The 22,724-nt window shown below is 40.6% G+C and overlaps 1 protein-coding gene across 1 annotated transcript in view; it reads left to right on the top strand.

Annotated features, from left to right (window-relative positions):
* SH3GL2 (SH3 domain containing GRB2 like 2, endophilin A1) overlaps positions 1–22,724 on the top strand; it is a 188,633-nt gene that overhangs the window by 144,053 nt on the left and 21,856 nt on the right. The window contains exon 3 of the mRNA XM_081065245.1: positions 8,697–8,769. Coding sequence (XP_080921371.1) covers positions 8,697–8,769 — 73 coding nt within the window. The remainder of the gene's footprint in view (positions 1–8,696; positions 8,770–22,724) is intronic.

The raw sequence follows: 22,724 nt of genomic DNA, 5'->3' as shown, positions 1-22,724 counted from the left end.
TCTGCCTTGGCCCCGCTTTCTCATCTCTAGACAGTTCTAAATACCACCTGATCTTCAGTGAAAACTGGTAGTCATGGCTGTTCATAGTTTTGGAAGTGGTATTCTGCCCATCCTTCTTCTATAGCATCTCAGTCTCCAGATACCTACACACCTGCTCGGAGGGACTTGACTTTGACTCCGTGACGCCCTGTAATATTAGAGTTCTACGCTCCTCATTACGAGCAGCCCTGTAGATCTGTTAATGTGCAGCAACTTCTGTCGTCACCCGATTTTCCTTAGTCCCCCCTTATCCTTTGATGTCTCCCCCCACCCCCACCCTGGAGAGAATTTATAGCCAGTGTCCTATTGTTAATAACAGATTAGGCAGATATTTCGGAATTTAGAAATTTGGAGTCAGTTCGAATTCTGTTTTCTTCATGTGCCACGACTAAAGGTAATAAGCTAGGTAGCTCACTGCCTAAGCTAAGAAAAATTAACTTTCTGTTTCTTAAATGAGACCAAAAAGAAGAAGAAATTTGGAGAAAAGAGGAGAGTTTATAACTGAACAACTAATTAAGGCTTTGAATCCATGCCAGTCTTGCAGACTAATTGAAATAAAAGAGGATCTTACAAGTATTTTATTTTCAGGCACAGAACCACAGACATCCCTCTGAGTCGGAAGGTTTATTTCTCCTATTTCCTAAAAAAAATAATGAGTTCCTGAAGCTTTTATTTCAAAATGTAGATATTCTTGCAATAAAGTGAACTTTTGCTGATTGAAGAAGACACCTATGGTTACCTAGAGAGATTTAGATTTCAGTGCAGTGTCGAAATTGTTTCATTCTGTTGTATTTCACATATGTTTTGTCTTATCTATGTCTTCATTGGAAATTTTGTACTCTGTACTCAAGCTATATTTGCAATAAAGGTAAAGATATCTGTGGTCATCGGAAAGCACGTTTCGAATTTAGAACATCAAATCTTTTCTCTCCCGTTAATAGGTTTATCACTCACAAAAATATTTTAGCTCAGTATTCCCAAGCCTACAGAAGAAACACCCTTCCACAGTTGGTGTTCTGCTCATGAGGGATTTGGAGTAGAGACCTTTGTTCGCCTGTATCCTCAGAGGTGCAATTAGACAACACAATGAAGTAAATTAAAGGTTTGCATCAAGCAGCACTACTGGGAGAGAACAGTGGGTATTCCTAGAGATTGTTTCTCTGATCAGCCACCCCAGCCACTGTGCTGCTGAGATGCAGTAAGATTATCATGTGTGTCTCTTAGTCCTTGCGGTCGTCCTCTCCCAGAGCTGATTGGGTAAGATTCCTGCGTCTGTGTTGTCTGTGCAGGAATCCTGCCCATCACCACTTTTCTCCTCCTCCTAAGACACAAATTGGTCTTTGGTAAATTGTTTAAATCCTCTAAGCTACAATTTTGTCTTCATGGAAAATGGGACTGCCCATCTATGCCGTAGAATGATGGTGAGATTATATTAAATGATGTTTGTGAAAGTGGAATTGTTTTGCATGGAATTGTTTCTGTGTTCACTTTAAATGGTATCTGCTGCTTACAAGTTTCATTAACCACAAACTAAATTTCTCACCATGGTACAGGCATTGTATGGATTGGTCCTTTGAGAAGCTGCAGGTTGTTTTGGCAAGAGGAAGTTCTAAAATAAGGGACCTCTGCTTCCTTCTCAAATTGCCATCAGTCTCTGCAATGAGTCTGTGTGTTTGTATGTTCAGTTATGTTCATTGATTCACATGGAATATCTGTGAGAGCCTCCACGTGCCAGGGATACAGACATGGTTAAGGCATAATTCCTACCTTCAAGCAGCTTCCAGCATTGATGAAGAAGTCAGTGCAAAAAGCAGTGGCTTACAGGACATGGCGCTTAGTGTCCTGGGGTGATTCCCAAGGAAGAACTAACTCAGGCTGAGGAGATCAGTGGAAGCTTCCTAGAGGAGAGAGCACCTGAGCTAAATCCTGGCCTTTTCTCTTGGCCCTGCACTTATGGGTAATGCAAGGCCAAGCCTAGGAGTGTAGTGTCTCTTTGCAGCTTGCAAAGTATCCTGGGAAATCTCTTCTGTTGAAACCAGAGGGGTTGTAGGGTTGGAACTGTGATTTGAGACCATTTTAATAAGAATGGAATTCTTATCAAGGGGCAGCCTCAAGTTTGAAGAAAAGCTGAATATTGAGAAAGAACGAAAAGAATGCTATTCCATATGAAAGTGAGAAAGACTGGGTTCTTTGCAGAGTGGGGTGCGGGGAAGGGCTGTTAGGAAAATGTCCATGGTCATTATTTTCATATACTTAGTCATTGGGTGGCAAGGGAATAGATCCTTCTATCCAACCTCAAGTGACAGAAGTAGAATTGATGGGTAGAGACCGTGGGGAGATAGAGTCAGGCTGAACATAAGGAAAGACTTTCGGCTGTAAGAGCTGTTTAAAAAAGGGAGAGAGCCTTAGGAAATACTGAATTCCCCGTCACTGCCCTTGTTTCAACAGAGGCTAAACCCACAGGTCTCAACTGCAGTGTGAAGTACACTAATCGTCATCTCTTTCGAGTTTTGTGGCAAGTAATTTGTTACTAATAATGTCACTTTCTAACAGTATCACACTGACTTGAATTCTAGTCAGTTATGTCAAATGGGAAGGGGGGAAAGTCCCAACCCGCACACTCGGAGTGACGCATGCCCTGCGTGGATCCAGGGCTGTCTGTCTGCTGTGGCTGTCTTCTTCATGGGCCTGGTGAGGAAAGAGAAGATGTGGAGCTCTGTACGTAGATACTCACTCCCTCGTGTAGAATTGTAAGATAAGTGAGAGCACCAAACAAGATGAGCTTTCAAGATGGCTTCCGCTTATCCTGAAATTCAAGGAAGACAAATTTCTTCTCAGTTACGTGTTTGTTTTCAGTATGTTTCCAAGCTCATATTCATTAAAGGTAATGGCCAAGATTAGCAAAAACATATGCTGGGGCAATCTGAGCCTAATGCCTTGCTTATTTTTGTTTTTTGACACCCTGTTTATTAATCAGGCTTTCTGAAGACATAAGGTAACTGCTATGTGGCAGAACAGTATAGGGACAGGTCCATGAACACTTGTGCATCAGTAAGGAACTATTACAAACATCCTATTGGACCAGCCTGTGTCTTACGGCCGAATAAACTCTCCTAGGTTGCAGTTTTCTTCGTGACTTGTTCAATTAAGTGTCCTCATTCAAGGTTCTCAGTGCTTTCAGTAGGTGCGTGTGCTTTCTTAATATGTATATTTTCTTAACTTTGGTGACAGAAAATTAAGAATTTGAAAAGATTCTAGTGTTTCATTTGACATTTTACTTGTTTTTTCTGTGTAACCACTGAGTTACCCCATGTCCAAGGGAGTGTTTGATTCACCTGTTTGTTATTGATCACTGAACGCCCAAACTGTGCTCCGTTTTAAGGTGTGCATTTTTTCTTAAACTCTGTGGCTGCATCCCTATGACAGTATCTGGTATAATGCAGTACCTTTCAGTCCTTTTGTCGCTCCTCAGAGAACGCTGTGCTGTTCATGTGTGCTCCCACCTAAGTTCAGGGAACTCTGATTACTGTTTTCTCCAGTCAGAAAGAGGCAATATTCAGATGCCTCCAAACAATAACTCCATCCCAGTCAATTCAGTGCCTTTCAGCTGTATCTTCTCTCTAAAGACGTAGGCCACTGGTGAAATGGTCAGCATCATTCAGAGATCCAGTGTGGCCACGTGCCTTAGTGAAAATAGAACCTTGGCGCAGTGATCAGCACACTTTTTCTGTAAGTGCATCAGGCTTTGTGGGCCAGAGGGCCTCTGTGGTCTCTGTTGTAACTCTTTACATTTGCTGTGGAAGAACAAAAGCAACTGTGGATGGTGTCCAAAGCAAATGTGGCTATGTTCCAATACAATTTATCTAAGAACACTGAAATTATGAATTCCATATCATTATTCTACGCAATGAATAATTTTTAATTTCCCCACTTGTTTAAAATGTAAAACCAAGTAGTGGCCTGGATTTGGCCTGCTGGCCATAGTTTTCCAACTCTTGCCTTAACCAAAGAAGAAAATTGGTATAGTGAGTAAAGAGGTTTAGAGAGCTATTTTTCTCCCTATCCAACATTGTAAATTACAAGGATGGATCATGGAGGAAGAACTTCCTGACTCTAAAGTACAGTAGACCCTTAAATAATATGAGTTTGAACTGCCCAGGTCCACATATATGGGGACTTTGTTCAGTAAATATTTGTATTATTTCGATTTGTGATTGGGAATCCTTGGATGGTGAGGGCCGAGTGTATGCATTAATCTATGCTATTTGACATAGGAGGCTTGAGCACCCATGGATTTTGGTAAATGTAAGGGGTCTTGGAAAAACAATCCCTCACAGATGCTGAGAGACAATTTAAGTTTGGGGGGAGTTAAAAGTTATACATGGATTTTCGACTGTGTAGGTGGTCGGCACCGCTAACCCCCACGTTGTTCAAGGGTCGATGGTATTGAGAGTTGCTAAAATGTTGGTACTGAGAAAACTGAAGAAAAGTGACCAGAAGAATAGATGCCTACATTTTTGAAAAGAAAATCATTTCAGGCAGAGTTTTTATTTCCTGAAAACACCCCCATATTTGCATGTATTTACAGTTGCACCTCCTTCAAACAGCCCTCCTAATGGCTTCCTACCGCCATTCAGATAAGGTTAGCTAAAGAAATGGAGGCTCAGGAGCTCTTAAGAATGGAGGTTGTAATTTAGGACACAGCAAAACTTATTTTCAAGTAACAGGAAACTTTGGGCATTGAAGAAGACATTAGCTCTATGCCATAATTTCAAAGTTAAGCTGTGCTGCTCTCAAGTGGGAAAAGTTCTTGCCAGTTATCATAAATTATTTAAATGGAAAACTTCTGAATTAATGCACATTATACCATGCCTGTATATACTGGACATTGCCAATTTAAGTATGTAAAGGGCTTTCCTAGCAAGTGCCTAAGAAGGCGCATTCAAGGTTCTCACAAGGTGATGGCCCTGAGCCTGTCCCTCAATGATGCAGTGTGCTTTAGTTCAGCAAAAAGAGTCTTGGACATTATTCGTGAGGACAGAGATGGAGAGAAGTTAGAAAGCGGTCAGCCTCCTGCCTGCAGATGGTTATCGATCAGTTCCGTTCCTCCAGCACTCTTTCATAGAAACCGGCTGATCTATGACCTGCAGGACGGCTTTTTCCGCGTCGTAGCCCCACTAGTTGTGTGACCTCAGGGAGTTTATTTCCCTTTTCTAGGTCCAGACTTACATAGTTAAAAAATTAAGTCTCTGGACTAGATTCTCTACTGGTCTCTTCCTTCTGTGTTCATTAACTCTGCGAAGTAATTATCTGTCAGAGTAAAATCAAAAGCAAGATCCTGAGTTTGCTAATAGCTGAGTTTGCTAATAGCTGTTCCCTGTTAGGGGGATGTCTTGACAGTGCTGTACACAAATAATTCTATTGGATAAACTTGTTTTGAGCGGTGGATTTCACGTGCAGGTTATTTTATACTCTGATCAAAAGGGTTTGGGTGGAGCTTGTTCTATAATGATGTCTAGATTAGGTAACTAGGAGCTGGCCTTGTTGGGCACAAAAATCTGTAAAATCTGGGTTGGCATGGTGGGCTTCTTCCTGGGAGATTTCAGTCATACCACAGGGCATGCTGAGGTGGTTTTTATTCCTACTGCTACCGGCTAGATTCTCCTGTGGGGACCAAACTTAATGCTCTAATATTGGTATCTCTAGTGTATCTATGGCTCCCCTGAGATCATGCCTTTAGCCTTGCTAGTAGCTTATCATTATAGAGCCTGAGTAATTGAGCTGTCTATTTACAGAGCCCAGAGGGGAGAGCTGGTTGCATAACCAAAATGAGAACCACTTTTCAAACCTTCCTTAGTAACCTCCCTGAGGGCCATTCAAGATTTGCACTGCTGGCACCCAGCCTCTGTAGAGAAGCCTGTGTAACTGAAGGTGTGTGGTCACACAGCTCTGTGTGGGAGAGCCTCCCTTTCCCAGAGGCCCAGGGCAGAACGGTACTTGTGGATGAAGTTTCTCCAGACTTGGAGGACTTTCAACACAAAAACAGAAGATGGAATGGCAGGTGCTTTCACCCTGGCCCTATGTGGTTGGCCACTGCTAGGTCCCCAAGCTCCATCTGGAGGACAGTACAAAGACTGGTCTCTCTCTTCATGTGGGGCCCTGTTGCCTGTCTTTTTAGGAGGAGCTTATGATTTCAAGAAGTAATAGTGAAGTACGCAGACTCTAGAGCCAGACCAGGCAAGTTTCTTAACCTCTCTGTATCTATTTCATAGGGTTTCTGAGGATTACATGCGTAAAGATACTTAAAGCCTTTGGAACAATTTCTGACAAATAGAAAATGCTTTATGATGATGATGGTTATAATTATTATTGAATACAGTGATGAAGGAAAGTGAGAAATTGGTTAGTCCCCTACCATTAGGTAACTTGAGAATATAAAAGTTATTTTATCATTGGATAATTCTGGTACTCTCTCTTAGAAACCTTGACCTTTGAAGTTACTTTTCTTCCCATTATAGCCACGCAGGACCTTTGGCTACATTTGATATTGAATTCTTTAATTCTTGTCATGTAGTCAGCAGGATATCTGCGTTTTCCTCCAGTCACACGTAGAACCTGCACTTCAGAATGTTTGTTCTGCATACAACCTTTGAATTCATTTCCCTGCCATTGAGTACACAGAAGTTAGTTTGCATTTTGCTAGTACTTCCGGGACCTCCATGCATGGCCATATAAGTCCTGCACTGATCAACTCTGGGGGACCACTATTCACTTCAGAACTAAATACTATTTAGTATATACTCTCATCTAAGACATCGCAAAAACACAGACCCAAAGGACATGGTACTAGGTTCATATATAGGGAGGCACCTTTTAAATAGGAGTGCTTTTTAATGTAATTTTGTACCAGGATGACCTCACAAGACAAAGCGTTTCCCTCTATTAATAACAGTAATAGCAAATTCCTTACATGACCTTAATATCACTACCATAGAATGGGAAATGATTAAGTACTGGAAAACCAAACTGAAAGATAAAATCTTCTGATGGGTTATGGCTTGGTTTCCGACTATGAAAGAGAAAGAGGCTTACCCGACCATGAAAAGTTAATTTTATATGTAGGTGCAGTACATTATTGAAAAAATTCCTGGAATTGAAAGAGGAGTCCTTGAATTCCAGTTAAACCAAAACAAAAATTTCCCATGGACTTAATTGAGATCTGAAACTCTACCATCAAAAATGAATCCCTTTCACTCATACCTATGTATTATATGCACATATCTTTGAGAGGAAGATGTGTTTATTTTCACTAGCCATTTCCCCTCTGGAGTGAATGAATGGACCAGACATGTTGGTAAGAAAGGATTTCGTGGGAGAATGTGGAGAACACCTAACTATGCTGAACAGCTTACATTGCCTCTCCAACAGAGAGAGGCCATGGTGACCTGTTGAATGCAAATACTGACCATTCAAAATTGTACAGGGATAGACTCAAACACCAAGATTTTTGTTTAAAATTAACCAGAAGTTCAGACTGGTTATATACTTAAAATGTTCTTAGAAGTTAAATAAAAACTTTGCCTCTTACTTAAATAAACAGAGTTGATGCTGCATTTTTCTTTCCTTAGGGTACAGAAATCTGTCATGCCTGGCCCACTGTAGACATACAGTAAATGTCTCTAGGGCAAAATATAATTCATTATCTCCACCTTTATTAACTTTTATTTACATTTATTTTATGCTGACTTTATTCCTGGGCTATACATTTTTATTTCTTCAGTTTCTTCTAGATCTTTTTCTCCTATGCAATCTCCCCTTTTTCTTTCAGGAACCATTTGTTTTTTCAGTAAGGATCATCTCAGGTGGCAGGGCAAACTCCTGTCGGGGTTAATCCACCAGGAGCTCTGTAAATCGAGGCCCACCTTGGGGGTTTTGTTTTCCTGGATGTTTACCTCAGTGACCAGAGAATTTACATCAGAACCTTTAAGTTCGGCATCACTCTGCATTTTGAAGCATGTGCAGCAAAAATTCAGTATTCTTATTGGGTCATGGAGCCTGTGGCCAGACCCACTGTTTGGCCTGGACACACCTACCAAATCCAGCGTTGGAACGATGGAACATTGTAATGACGCATTGCTTCTATGAAGTGACATCTTTCCGATACTTGTTGGCTTTTTGGATATGCATATCTTAGATGGCCTGGACAGTTTCACAGATATTCTTAAAGAGAACAAGAAGATTGTACATTCTTGATTTGTGTGATTTTGTTGGGTTTTCTGGGTCAGTTGAATAGTGAAGCATTTTTAGAGATCATCTCAGGCTTCGACAGGAAGACGGCAGATCAATAATGATCAGTGATGCTAGAAGACAAGGACGTATATTTTGAAAGAAATTTTAGGAAGTTGCCAGGTTCCTCTTTGGATAAGTAGGCTTCCCAGTCTAGATGGAACACACTGGAGGCAAAACCATTACTAATCTTCGTAGCTCCTCCGCCCGTGCCTTCTACTCAAGCCTTGGCATTACTTCTGTTGCACTGCCAGTGGTCGTACATCTAATCACAGCTGAGGTAGTTGTACATCTACTCAAATCTAAGCGAAAACTAAGTTTCTAAAGCTAATACTTTCTGTTATTTTAGTATATTTGTTTTCTCATTTCAGAAAGTGGATGTCACCAGCAGGGCTGTGATGGAAATAATGACTAAAACAATTGAATACCTTCAACCAAATCCAGGTAAGGGGTCACTTTATAGGTTCAGAGTATCCCTTCAGGTAATATTTAATGTTCTTTAATAGACATTTCAGGTTTGGTGTGCTTCTGTTTCCTCAGCCCAGTTTTCTGGAGGTTCAATGACTTTAGGTATAGCATGTTCATTTGGGATCGGGGGACATTCTATGGCTTACGCTGAAGTGACTGGAGGATTCTGTGGCATTTATCTGACTGGTGTTTTTAACAGACAATATTGTGTAGATAGATGGCTTGGATGACATACAATGTCATTGTAGCTATAAGCTGTTATTAATGGAACTTTAATTTTCAAAGGATGGTAAGAATAAAAAAAGGAATGATATTAAGAGAAGACATAGTAATTCCCAGAAGGTGTGAAAAGGTAGGAAGGTGAACACTTTCTGTGAAATTCAGAGGGTTTCTGTTCATATAGCATCACTAAAGTCTTTGGAGGGTGGGTTTTTCTTCATTCTTATTCCACTCCAAGCACGTCACAGATCAGCATTAGTTCCTGCTAAGCTGTTACACTCAATAATGATCAGTGATGCTAGAAGACAATGACATATATTTTGAAATATACATCAAGAGAAGGAAGATATGAAAGAGGTAATGGAACTATACCTTGAAAAGAGAACCAGGCAGAATTGGGGCAACCTCTACAGGCAAGAGGTATAACAGAGCAAAGCACCTGACATCACCAAGCGCCTCCTCCCTACTCTTCCTCTGTGGCAGTTCCTAACCCAGAGTACAGAGACTTGAAGCAAGACTGAATGGATGTAAGTGAAACACATTCCTATTTGGAAAACTGCTTACTCTTGAGACTAGTTTCTGGGCATTTCTGGTTGGGGATTCCATTGTCTTTAGCAGTCTTAGAGAAGATAGTCCTGTCACTGTGCCAGGCTCAGTGTGCTTGGGTACCGAGCATGACTGGGCCAGAGATAGAAAAGGAGAGGTGTGAGATAACAGGAAGCAGGCAGGTGCGGAAGGCAGGGCTGAGTACTCTCCACTGCCTGCTGGCGGCACTTACATTCAACCTTTGTATACTTGTGACAGTGCAGCTGCTGTTTTGAAGATGTACAAACTATGTGGGAATGACATTTCTGTTTTTGTTTTCCTTCAACCACATCAGAGATGGGATTATGGGAAGGAAAATCTACGAGTAAATATGGTAAGCTATAGGACCCAGGCATTTAACTGACAGCTGACCAAATGGTAGGCAATTAGGCAAAGAATAGCAAAAATCAAGTTTCTAATGATTACTCAGAGCTGTCTTCACGACCTTTGTATTCCACAGAGATTCTGGGATTTCTTAAACGTACATGTATTCCTTAGTATTTAAACAACTGTAGTAGGTCAAGTTCTGAAAAGGGAAATGCTCCCCTGCCTCACCATAAGAAATTATTATACAGGGGCTAAGAAATTTATGTCTTTATCTTTGCATAGAACTTGGAAGTGCTCTCTGATTACCTAGGATTTACAGGTGAATTGTGCTCGTAACTCATTGTAGGTCTAAGATTAATACAGGGAAGGGAAAGAACAGTATAGCATTTTTTGAGCAGTAATGTAGTTTCAGTACAGTGGTAGTTATCTCTAAAAATAACCGTTTTTTCTGATTGCAAAAACAAAATGCAGATGAGCAACTTAATAGTATAGCAAAAGGACTAAAAATCCATTGTAGTTCAAAATTTCTATGGGGACTCATTAGGGTTCCTGAGTATAATAGAATGATGTTCTGTCGTAGGCAGGTATAGTGCATTGAATAGTATGTCCCCCCAAATTCAGGGCCACCCAGGACCTCAGAATGTGATTTTATTTGAAAATAGTCTTTTCATATATAATTAATGATCTTGAGATGAACTCATCATTGAGTTAGGATGAGTGCTAAATCCAAGGACTGGTGTCCTTATATGAAGAGAAGACACAGGGAAGAAAACCATGTGAAGATGAAGGCTGAGACTGGAGCTATGGCCCAAGGCAAGGAAAGCAGGGAGCCACCAGATCTAGAAGAGGCAAGGAAGGATTTTTCCAGAGCCTCTACAAAGAACCAACCCTGCTGACATCCTGATTTCAGGCCTCTTGAACTGTGAGAGTAAATATTTTTTTTTGTTTTAAGCCACCCATTTTGTGGTAATTTGTTATGACAGCACTAGAAAACTATGACAGGAGGCTAGCCTCATTTTATGCAGGAAAAAAAAAACACACACACACACAAAACAAGGGCCAGAGCTTTTAAGAAACTTTCCCCAAGTTACACACCTAGGAGGAGATGAAGTCAGGATTGGAACCCAGGTCTGATGGCTTCCTAAGCCCATGTATTGTACATTTCATGATCTTGCCTCTGAGAAGGATGGGTTCAATGTCATGTAGGTGCAAAGGGTCCTTCACTTCCAGAGTGGTACAGAAATTCAGAAAGGAAACACGTTGTGGGGTTGAGACTTATTTTTACTTTAATAAAAAGGATTGCAGGAGGAGGTAATTGGGAGAGATTTGAATTTTTAGAAATGGCACAGTTTCAATAGAACGTGAATGTGCTATGTAGTTGCCACTATATTAGTTTTATAGCTATTTGAAAATAGAATGGAAATCTGCCATCAAGGAGAACAGTAAAGGCCATCACCAGGCACTCTCAAGTTGGTTTCAGAAAAGCAGTTATGATGGGCAGACCATATCTATATATATACACATATATATGTGTGTGTGTGTGTGTGTGTGTGTGTGTGTGTATATATATACGTATACATATACATATACACAGATATATGTATATATTTATATATACAAAGAAGGGTCACCCAGAAGAGTCCAGAACATAATGTCATATACTCATTCTACAGAATTTAGACAATACATAATTAATCGGTGTATGATAATGATTTAGTTGCTTCATAAATTTCTTCCCTTAGAGCAGCCAGTGCCTGCTCTTGAAAGACTCTAGTCAGTCAAGTGCACTGGTTGAAAACCCAAGTGTCCTTGAGCAGGGGACACAGGAATCCAGCAAATACCGAGAGGCACCCTTGGGCACAAAAGACCGTGAAGAATATTTCCCAACTCATGCAGTTTGCTAAATACTCTGACCACTCAGCCTCTCAGTGACTCCAGGAGCTGGTCAGTATGGGTCACCGGGTGTTGGTCCTGAATAAGCAAGATCTGGCTTGGGTCAGGACAAAGGCTGAGGCCAAGTAAGAAATTTACGTGGCCAGGCGAGTAGAATCCATGGAAATCAATGTTGTGAGGGTACTTTGAGAGTGTCTTATGGTAGATTATAGGATGCTTTCTGTTCTTGAGGTTGTGGAACGTACACATCTTTTATATTCTCAAACTCAGTGTCTGTTGAAAGGATGACCAAAGAGAGTATGATTAATTTCATCAGTCTGTAGCTATGCTCTGTGTCGGTCCCACATCTGCTCTTTTTACCCACCTCCAGAGTGATATTTTTAGAAGGTAAATCTGATCATATCATTATCTATCATAAAACCCTTGAATGGTTTTTCACTGCTTTTAGAAGTAAGTTTAAAATTTTTAGCATGGCTTAAAAGTCCCTTCCTGCAGGGTCAGCCAGCCCTTTCCCTTCCACCTTACCAGGGAGACAGTTCCCTCAGGTCCAATGCAAAAGTTACTTACAAGATTTCCTTACCCTCCAACTACATTAGGTTCTCCTGTTGGTAACTCTCTCACGATCCCAGTTGCTTTTCCCTGGTGGCACATGCCAGTTACTGTAATCGTGTCATGTGTATGCTTTTGTTTGTCCTCAGCCGTAAGATCTGGACTGTGCCTACCTCTTTCACCGTTGAATTCCCCCACCCCCAGCTCATAGTTGACATTCAGTGGCTGATGTGATAAAATTGCTCTAATGTATTCCCTAAACCATTAGCTCTACCCATGTAACCCATGTCTATCAAATGCTTTCGCTTTTCTATGAAGACCGATTCTAGATGCAGTGTGGGTAGAAACAGGACCAACATTAGGCCCCTACTCTCTGAGACCTCACAGTCTAACAGCATCAAGTCCATACCCTCTGCGGAGAGTGGTTCAGAGGGCTTTATGGCCTGTTCCTTCTGGGAGTCCCAGCTAACTGATTAGGTGAGGAGGGTGAATGGGGTCACGGGTCTACAGGTGTGCCCTGTGAAGTGGGACTTTTGAGAACATACAACAGAGAGCAGTAAAGTTTTTCAGTGCAGACTGTGAAATGATTCTAACAGGAACAGCATAAACCAGCACACATTTCCAACCTGCTAAGATAAATAGTTTGAACATGAAAAGTACTGTGCAGAAGTTCCCTTCTACGGACTGTGAGCCCCGCTTTTCATGGTATCTAAGAGCAAAGATCACCAGAGAAGATATACATCAGTTTCCTTGTTTGCGTATTCTGATGCCTTGTGGGAGGGAAGTGCACTAAATCAGCATCCTCCAACAGAAATATGATGCAAGCCATATGTGTAATTTCTAATTTCTTAGTAGCCACATTTAAAAAGGAAAAAAGAAAGGTAAAATTTATTTTAATAATGTATTTTGTTCATTAATGTATCTGAAATACTAACCAATATAAAAAAAATTATTGAGAAGTTTTTTCTTGTACTAAATTTTGAAATTCGTTGTGTGTTTTATATTTGCAGCGCATTTTGGTTTGGACTAGCCACATTTTAAATGCTCAATAGCCCCATATGGACAGGGGTTTCCATAATGAACACACAAGACTGTTTGCCATTCACCCTATTTCTTACATTTTTGTATGTATTTGATGTTTAGCTGCTTGGTTTTTGTATATTAGTGTTTTATTTTTTAATTGAGAAATGGACTTGATTTTGGATCAGGATGTCTTTAAATTTGTTTGTGTTTTATAACCTCCCTCAAATGTGTTTCATGGCGCTGTATTGGAGATAGTTCCCTTCAATAGAATAATAGACATGGCCAAATTGGGCTGTATTTTCTTCCCAGACGTAGCATATTGGTCATGACCGAGGCTTTCTCAGTTCGCACTGAAAAGTTCTTCTGACCCTGATGTCATAATCCAATACAGATTTCTAAGATGCATCAATAAAAAACAGTTTGAATATGAAAAATGCTGCACAGTTGGGGTTTAGTTCCCTACAGAAATGCTTTCCCCTTGAATGCTGTCTACATGGTCTAGCTTTTCTCCAACATGCCTAAGATTGGAATAGTAAATAAGGGTCATTAGATGTCTATTCAGAATTTTTCAATAATAAATTCAAATCTCATTTGTGGAATGTTGCCTGTAGAAGTAAAAATTCTCTGTATTAATTTTAACATATCACATTAATCCCTGGAAAGACATTACATCAAAATTATTATATTTATTTTCCAAGGCTACCCTTTTAGTTATCTCCTTCCAAAGATGAATAAATATAGTGATTATAAGTTGTTTGGTGGTGGTTGAATTGAAAATCCATATGCCTATTATGTGGCATTCACGTATTCAAATCCTTGGCCCCAGGACACACTGAATGTGCTGTTTTCTGGTGGGCGGGACCTGAGTTGTACCTCTCTTCTTATCTTTCGGGGCTCTTTGCATTGTACTTTGTACATTGTTCCCCTTGTATGGCTTCCTAATAGGCTCATAAATGAATATGTCCATCCTTCACTTAAAGAATAGGGCCTGTGGACTGAATCTCGTAAGTAGAGCATTTACTTTTCCAAATCCTGACACTGAAAAATAAGCAAACTATATCAAGGACAGGTTTACAAAAGTAATTTTGAGGAAAATGTTGCTGAAACTGAAAGGAATAAGGTCGTCCAAGGTTGCACATGTTCAAGAAGAAAATATAGGTCAGATAATACATGGTGTGGTTCATATACTATACGTATTGAAAAGGCTGGAGGATTTTCCTATTTTTACTTCATCTGTGGGGAAAATGTTGAAAATTAATAGGTTCCTAGTATATTTCAGGCACCTTACATAATTCAGAGTTTTAAGTCAGCTGGAACTGGTGTGTTAACGATACTCAGTCACTGTGTCCGTTAAGACTGCTAGAGTCAGACCTTACTTCAGATGTAATTGATCATAACAGAGATAGTGTACCTTTAAAGGTATATATAAATTGAAAATTAAGCGAATGGGATATCACTTTAATAGTCTTGAGCTACTTACACACGATCTGCATGTGGTAGTCCCTGCACTGTCTCTCTCTCTCCAAATCAGTTCTCCCTCTTGTTCATTCTACTGTAGCTTCTCTGGCCCTTTAATTTTTCCAGTGCGTCAAGCTCCTTTCTGCATCAGGACTTTGCACTGCCTGTTCCCTCTTCCTGGAATGCCCCATCTGCCCCTTATGTAACACCTGTCTTCTTACTCATCCTTCCTGCCTCAGACTTACATATCACCTCTTCTGAGAGGCGTTCCATTGGCTGCTGTGCAAATCAGGTTCCCTTGAGTATTGTAGTCTCACGACACCTTCACATAAATCCCCTGCACAAATCTCTCAGGTCTTTCCCCACTTAGAATAAGTTCTCAACATGGGTTACAAGGTCCAGTGATCGGGCTTCATTTCCTGCATTCCTACACACAAGCACTCTCATTCATCCCGAAACGCACCACTCCTTCTGCCTGAATCACTTCATCTCCAGGTCTCTGCTCGAATGTCACTGTATTTGTGCAGCTTTCCCGACCATCTTGCTTAAACTATTACCCATCACAAGTCTCTATGCCCTTTCCCCATTTTATTTTTCTTCATGGCACTTATTACTACTTAAATTTCTATTATATTTTACTTGTTAAATTGTGGCTTCTCTTTCCCACCAAAACGCAAGTGGCCTGAGTGTAGCATTGTTGTTTGTACACTGCAAAGAACCCTGTTCTTATCTTTTAATGTACTTATCACATTTACTTTTATAAGTCATTTTTCATTTGTTCAATATTCTACCTCCCTCTATTCTTACTCCCCTATTTTACATTCTCCATATAGCAGTTAGCTCATTCCCTGAAAGATGTAAGTCATATCTCATCATTCCTCTGCTTATTACTCTCCAGTGCTTCCGATGCAGCTCAACATAGACATCCTGGCTACAAGGCCCTGTATCATTTGGCTCTTGCTGTGCCCTGAGCCCATATTGTCCTCTGTCCACTGTCACTGGCTTCTCTCTGATCCTCAGGCATGCACAGCTTGTTCCTGCCTCAAAGTCTTTGCACAGGAAATTGCGCTGCCCAGAATGCTCTTCTCTCAGCTCCCATGTGGCTGCTCCTTCTCCTGATTCCACTCCACCTCCCTATGCAGTCCTTCCCTGGCCACCCTACCTGACATAACCCGTCCCCACCCTCTCATATCCCCATTCTATTATTCTGTCACTATTTTAAACTCTATTTTACCTTTTTTTATTTATCATTTGCTCATCACCCTCATTTCCAATCTAGAATGTAATCTCCACAAGGGTGGTAGGGGTTTTGTCCTGTTACGTACCTCTAATATACATATAGCACCCTCAGTAAATATTTATTGAATGAATGCTGTTGATCTCTCCCACTTTATCATATACTCATTGAACAAAGAACTGTCTGTTTTGCTCATTTACATATACCCGGTACCTAGCACAGTGTTTGGTGCTTAGTAGATACTTAATTTGCTGAATGAATCAATCAAATCATGTTAAGCATATTTAAGCTCCATCTAATAGGAGTAACTAACCTTACAGGTAGAGGCATGCTCTGAAGACTTGAATAGGCCAGGATCAGAGCTATTACTCTGTCTATATTATATCCGCTTGGTGTCATGCACAATTAATACTTTTCACAGTTGCTTTGGAAAAATTGTGGTGCATACTCTTATATTTTAAGATCATTGGGCTGAAGCTATTGACAGAACATTCATATTTACAGACATAGATAATATTCCTGTTTTCAGATTAGAAAACTGAAGCTTCAAGAGAGATTAAATAAATTGCCCCAAACCATGCAACAAAAGAACCAGAATCATAGTGAGATACAGCTGTCTCCAGAGTTCATTTTTTCACTGTCTTATGCTACAAAATATGAAAACACCTTCAGTCTTGGTATGTGTGGTGAATATACTCTAGAGTAACCCGTATTGTTCACACCCTGGTATAATCCCTTCCCTTTGAATTTAGGTGGGATTTGTGACTTGCTTCTAACCAGTAGAATTGGCAAAGGTGATGGGATCAGCTACTCACCATTTCCTTGATTAGGTTATATGGCAAAGTTGATGGGACGTCACTCCCATGATCGTATTACATTATACAAAAGTGTCATAACAAACTGGAGTGAGAGAGATTGTCCTGCTGGCCTAGGAGAAGCAAACTTCCATATTGTGACAGCCTGAGGAGAGGACCAAGTGTCAGGGAGCTGGGCAGGGGGGTGGGGGTTTCTAGGACCTAAGCATGGCCACTAGCCAACAGCTAGTACAAACCCAGCTCCTCAGTCACACCACTGCAAGGAAGTGAAATTGTGTCAACAACCTGAGTAAGTTTGGAAGCAGAACCTCCTTTACTCAGGCTTCCTGATTACAGGGCAGCCTAGCCGACACATCCATCATAGCCTTAAGAGACCCTGCATAGAGGACTCTGGTCACGTCTGGACTTCTAATCTACGGAAACTGTGAGATAAATATGTGTTGTTTGAAGCCACTAACTTTGTGGAATTCTGTAATGCAGCATAGCAAACTAATATAGTACGGCTGTTTGTTCCCCATCCAGAGCTCCTGTTTCAAGCTTGTCACTGTCTGCTGGGCCATCAGGCCATTTGCTCTTATCACTTTTGGTCCCTGGATATGTTACATTGAAGCCGGAGGTAGACTGGGAAAACCTGTCACATCTTTTCAGATTAGGATGAAGTCTCCCGAATCCCCTAAGGAGTGGTTGGACAGGTCTACTCCATGCTATGACTAAAGATACCTTTGAAACATGAGACAATAGAAAACTCTCGGCACAGTGCCTAATACTTTGTAGGAGCTTAAGAAATGTCACTCACATTCTCTTCTCAGTGGCCTGCAACCTTACCTGGGACTCAGGTGCTTACCCATCAATTCCTCCATTCCTCCATGTGTGTGTGATCTGCAGGGAAAATCACTGCAGGACCCTTCCCAAAACCATGTCATAGCACCAAGCACCCACACCCTATCTGTTCCAAAAACCTAACAAGGCAAATGCTCATGACATTAGTACACAGAGGGTTGTATTTTTTTTTTTTTATTTTAGGAACCACGTTGTGCTCCTGTGGTATGATTGCCTGCTTTCCCAGGGTGCACTGTGAGACCTGTGATGGCTTCTTGCAACACCCCATGTGGAGGTGGGAGAAGTTCGCTGTCCCCACTCACAGATCCTTAAGGCTGCTGACTGTGTACCACGGCTCAGTGTCTTAAAATATCTCTCCGCTGCTTCCCCTTCAGCAGGGGCATAAAAAGAGCTCTGTCGCCTCGGAGAGAGGTGTTACATAAATACCATTATTTGTGTTGAGGGTCACATGATTCAGTGCTAAAGTTCCGTATTTGTATTACGACAGCAGTTGAGGAAATGTACCTAAGTCATCATCATATAAATCTTTTGCATCCTTAATAATTGTTAGGTACAAGGCCAGGAACAGATTGCTTATAATGAACAGAGCAGCAAAGGGTTCATTTTAGACTTGGAGATATTCTGAGATTCCACCTGGGAAAACCAGGCCATTGTATGCAATCATTGCAGGTCGCCAATGTGAAACATATGCTAAAATATTATTTATTGCATACATTTTGTTGCAACTATTAGACTCCAACTCTAATTTAGTGTGATTTGGGGATTTATACTCATATTCTAATTATAATCTTTATACTAAACTTTACAAATTTAGTTTAACTAATTCAGAGTTATTTTTTCCCCTCCAACTACAGACATCACTGGGCTTTGATAGATAATAAATAAAGAGGTAGGTAGAATTTTTAGCTGTTGGTGGCCATTTCACTGAAATGGCTATCAGTAATAGTTTTCTCCAGCCAAAAGCGGGACAGAGGAGAAAAGACTAACAGTTGTTTAGTGTCTGCTTTGATTACATTCATCATTTCACCATTGCAACAATTCTATACCTAAGTATTATTAATTTCTCGTTTATAACCAGGCACAGTGAGGCAGAGAGGAGGTAAGCACCTTCACTTCCCTGCAGAGCTGGGGAGTGGCAGAGCAGGAGTTTGAACCTGTCCCATGATAGTTTTTGTTAGTACATGCCCTTGCCTTAATTAGATAGTAGAGTCTGTCACAGGAGAATGCAGTTCTAATTTTTTATCTTCAAAAAGAGGCTACATTTTCACATTTAAATGGGATTTTGCTTTAAATTTTAACGATGCTTGTTCACAATGTTTATTGTATTTGGTAATTACTTATCGTTAATTAAATTTGATAATTTTTCAGAAGAAAAAAGAATAAATTGCCTTTTTGTTTTTCTTGAAATGTCTTTTTTTAAAAAATCTTTTTGTAGCAACCCATAAACAGAAACCAGATCATTAGAAAATGGTCTGGCTGTAATTTTCATTCTTACAGAAATAGAAACAAACAAACATGAAATGTTTTTAAAAAGAGTTAAGTTAAAATTTTTACATTAGAGTTTTAAAGTAAGACTCACTGGTTTTGATCTCAGTTACAGTCATACCCAAGGACCTGTTTCACTGGTTTTGGAAATTTACATTATGGATTTTTGTACACTTCGATAGAAACCGGCTACTCATTTGCAAATGACCTTGTCCACTTATCCTGCTGGATTCTAATGCTTGTATGAGAGATTTTCAGATTTGAAGGGCATTAAAGAAATCAGGTAAGCAGGTCTTATGTTTGTCGTGAGGAAGCAGAGATCGAGAGAGATGAGGCAGCTCGCCCAAGGTCATGCCGATGGGAAGACCTCCAGTCTCCCCACTCATGTGCGTGCTCATCCTGCTTCCTGAGTCGCGGCATCTATCAGGCTTCCTACCCTCTGCATTTTAAACACCTAACGAGTGTAAATATAGCTAAAGCTCTGCACTTTGCTGCTGACAATCCTTATTTGACTTATTTTAATGAAGGCCTAGTAAAGGAATGAGAGCCAGCATGGCCTTCTGGGATGAGAACAGGCTTTGGAGACACAACTAGGATTTGTATTCTGCTCTGCTTCTTGTTGCTATATGTCCTTGGGCAGGTTACAGCATTTCTCTGTGCTTCATTTTCCTTATCTGTAAAATGGAGAAGCCAAACCTGTCTCTTGTGTCGTTGGGAGGATTGCAGAAATGATGTATGTGAATTACACATAGTAGATACTTCTGAAATGATGGCTGTGGGATGAAATGTGGTCCTGATCTTCAGTTTCTCAAAGATATTTCAAGACTCTGTCTAAGTTTTCAGACCAGATGGTAGCTTTTATGAATACTAGTACAAATCATTAAGTATTTGTCTGCTAAAGATCTTTGCTCTTTTGAGCACTAGGTTTGGTTTCTGTAAGATAGGTAGTGATGATAAAAAAATTTAGTTCCTAAAAGCAGTGAAAGGCTCCCAGAAAATCTCTTCCATGTCTTTGGTCTTCCCTGTTGGATGGCAAGTCCATTAGGTTTCTCCTAACAGTCAGAACACAAAGATATAGCTTGGAATGCTGTGGCCACCTCTTCTGCCTATTGTGTCAACCATGTTTATCAATACAAGCCAAGGTCAGGGGCTGGCTTTTCTTCTTCCCTGTTGTGATAGACAGGTTCTCCGTCAGTGTTTTTTAACTTGAAATTTCACACTTGAAAAGGGAAGGAAACCACTCTTAAGAGCATAATACAGCAGTTTAAAGCAGGTTGTAATTGTATTTTATTTACAAAAGGGTTTCTGCCTAAACACTCCCATTGTGACCATTTAGGGTAGGGAGGAGGGTGAGATCATCCCTGCCCCCCTGCAGCACTGAATACCCATTATCACTTCCTCTGTACACCCACAACCCTGTGCTCAGATATTGCGCTAATCCTCTTCATTCCAACTTGCTGTTCCATAAAGACTACTGGTCTCTAGAGCTACACAAATCCCATTTGCTATAAACCTTAATTTTGAGTTATAGTGAATGAAACTTAATAAAATAGAAAATGACATCAGGACTCCTTATGTTTCTTTTCTCCCCCTCTCCCCCCTTAGGAAAACAACACACTCCATCCTCTGCCATCATTGTCTTTGGGCCCAAACCCCCTTAGGAATCACCACTTTGCCTTGTCTTCAGAGGCTTGGGATCCAAAATGTGCTGACATTTCACAGTACTTTCCTACGAAATGGATCTCAAGAGTTTCCTACAAATGTTGTCAAAACCTCAGCACCCACTCCTATGAGTGTGCTACACCCTGTTTTAGAGATGTAAAAGGAAAATGACTGTTTTTCTCTTCACTCTACCCACAGAACACTTCTGACACCAGATATGTGGGTTTTTCCTGCACACCAACCAATTCTCCAACTGCAGTGGCATATCCTATGATTCAGTTCAATCCTGACCCTATCGACTTCACCAAGAATCACCCACAGAACTCATAGAAACACTTACTTAATGTTTACTCATTTGTTATAAAAGATACCACTCAGGAATAGCAAAACAGAAGAGATGCCTAGGACAAGTTATGGGGAAGGGAGCAGAGAGCTTCCGTGCTCTGTCCAGGCATGCCGCCTTCACAGTACCGCAATGTGTTCACCAACCTGGATGCCTTCTGAAGCCTTTTGGTTACGGATTTAGGGAGACTCCATCCTAAGTCCATCCTGGATAGAGGCTATTCAGAAGCCTTCAGCCACCAATCATCTCATTAGCATATAAAAAACACTTACCAATTTAGGTGTTGGGAAGGTTTTGGGAGTTCTGTGCCAGGAAAGGAGGGGAAGCACAGAAACCAAATGGTGTATTTCTTCTTATGTGATGGATGGAAATGCTAGTACAGAAGTACCTGTTCAGAGATTCACAGGAACCAATGGATTGATAACCATACTGAATAATGGTGTAACTGAGTGGTGCATACAGCTGTGATCAAAACAGATGGCGAATGTTTAAATAAAAACAATTCATTACAGTAAAAGACACATTGCCATTAATCCTCCTCAAAATACTCCCCCTCACTTCAAACACGCTTACTTCATCATTCTTCCCACTTTCTGGAGCAGTGCTGGAAGTCCTCTTGCATGAGTGTCTAGTTGCGCTGTCATGGCTGCCTCAATGTCCTGAATTGATTCAAAACTTTTTCCTTTCATGGTCATTTTGACTTTGGGGAAGAGCCAGAAGTCACATGGTGTCAGATCTAGTGAATAAGGTGGGTGAGGGTACACTGTAGTGTTTTTATTTGACCAAAGTGACGTGTGACATGGAGCATTGTCATGATGGAGGATGATTTACAACACACTTTAAAACACACCTTCTCTCAATCATAGCTCACACCGGACTGATTGCATCAAACAAGTTGAAACTTGTCACCCCTTGTTATTAAGGGTCCGTGCACTGCTTCTGGTATTGAAGACCCCTGCCTTTCCGTTGGATGGCACTCAGCAGCAGTATTCACCATATTTTTTGATAACAATGGAAAGGCTCCGTGTCACACATTGTTTCTAGTATGACAATTTCTGCCAAAAACAAAAACAAAAAAATTGTGGTGTTTCCTCATTTACTTTATTCACCGGATCTGGTGCCGTGAGATTTCTGGCTCTTCCCCCAAATCAAAATGACTATGAACATTTTGAATCGATTCAGGACATCGACAGCCATGGCAGCCCAACTAAAGACACTCACAAAAGAGGACTTCCAGAACTGCTTCAGAAAGCGGCAAGAATGATGGGATAAGTGTGTTCGAATCGAGGGGGAGTATTCTGAAGGGGATTAATGGCAATGGGTCTTTTACCATAATAAACTTTTTTTTATTTAAACATTCACTGTATTGTTTGATCACACTTTGTATATGACTGTACTTCGTTATTCTCTGTACTTCTTCATATGTTTGAAATATTTAATCTTTTTTAAAGTAAAATATAATATTACTTAGCCACCACAAATGAGAATTGGAGTG

This window comes from Rhinolophus hipposideros (genome assembly GCF_964194185.1).
Source record: "Rhinolophus hipposideros genome assembly, chromosome: 11".
Taxonomy (NCBI): domain Eukaryota; kingdom Metazoa; phylum Chordata; class Mammalia; order Chiroptera; family Rhinolophidae; genus Rhinolophus; species Rhinolophus hipposideros.
The sequence above is the reverse complement of the archived record's forward strand: the minus strand, read 5'-3'. Positions and strand labels throughout refer to the sequence as shown.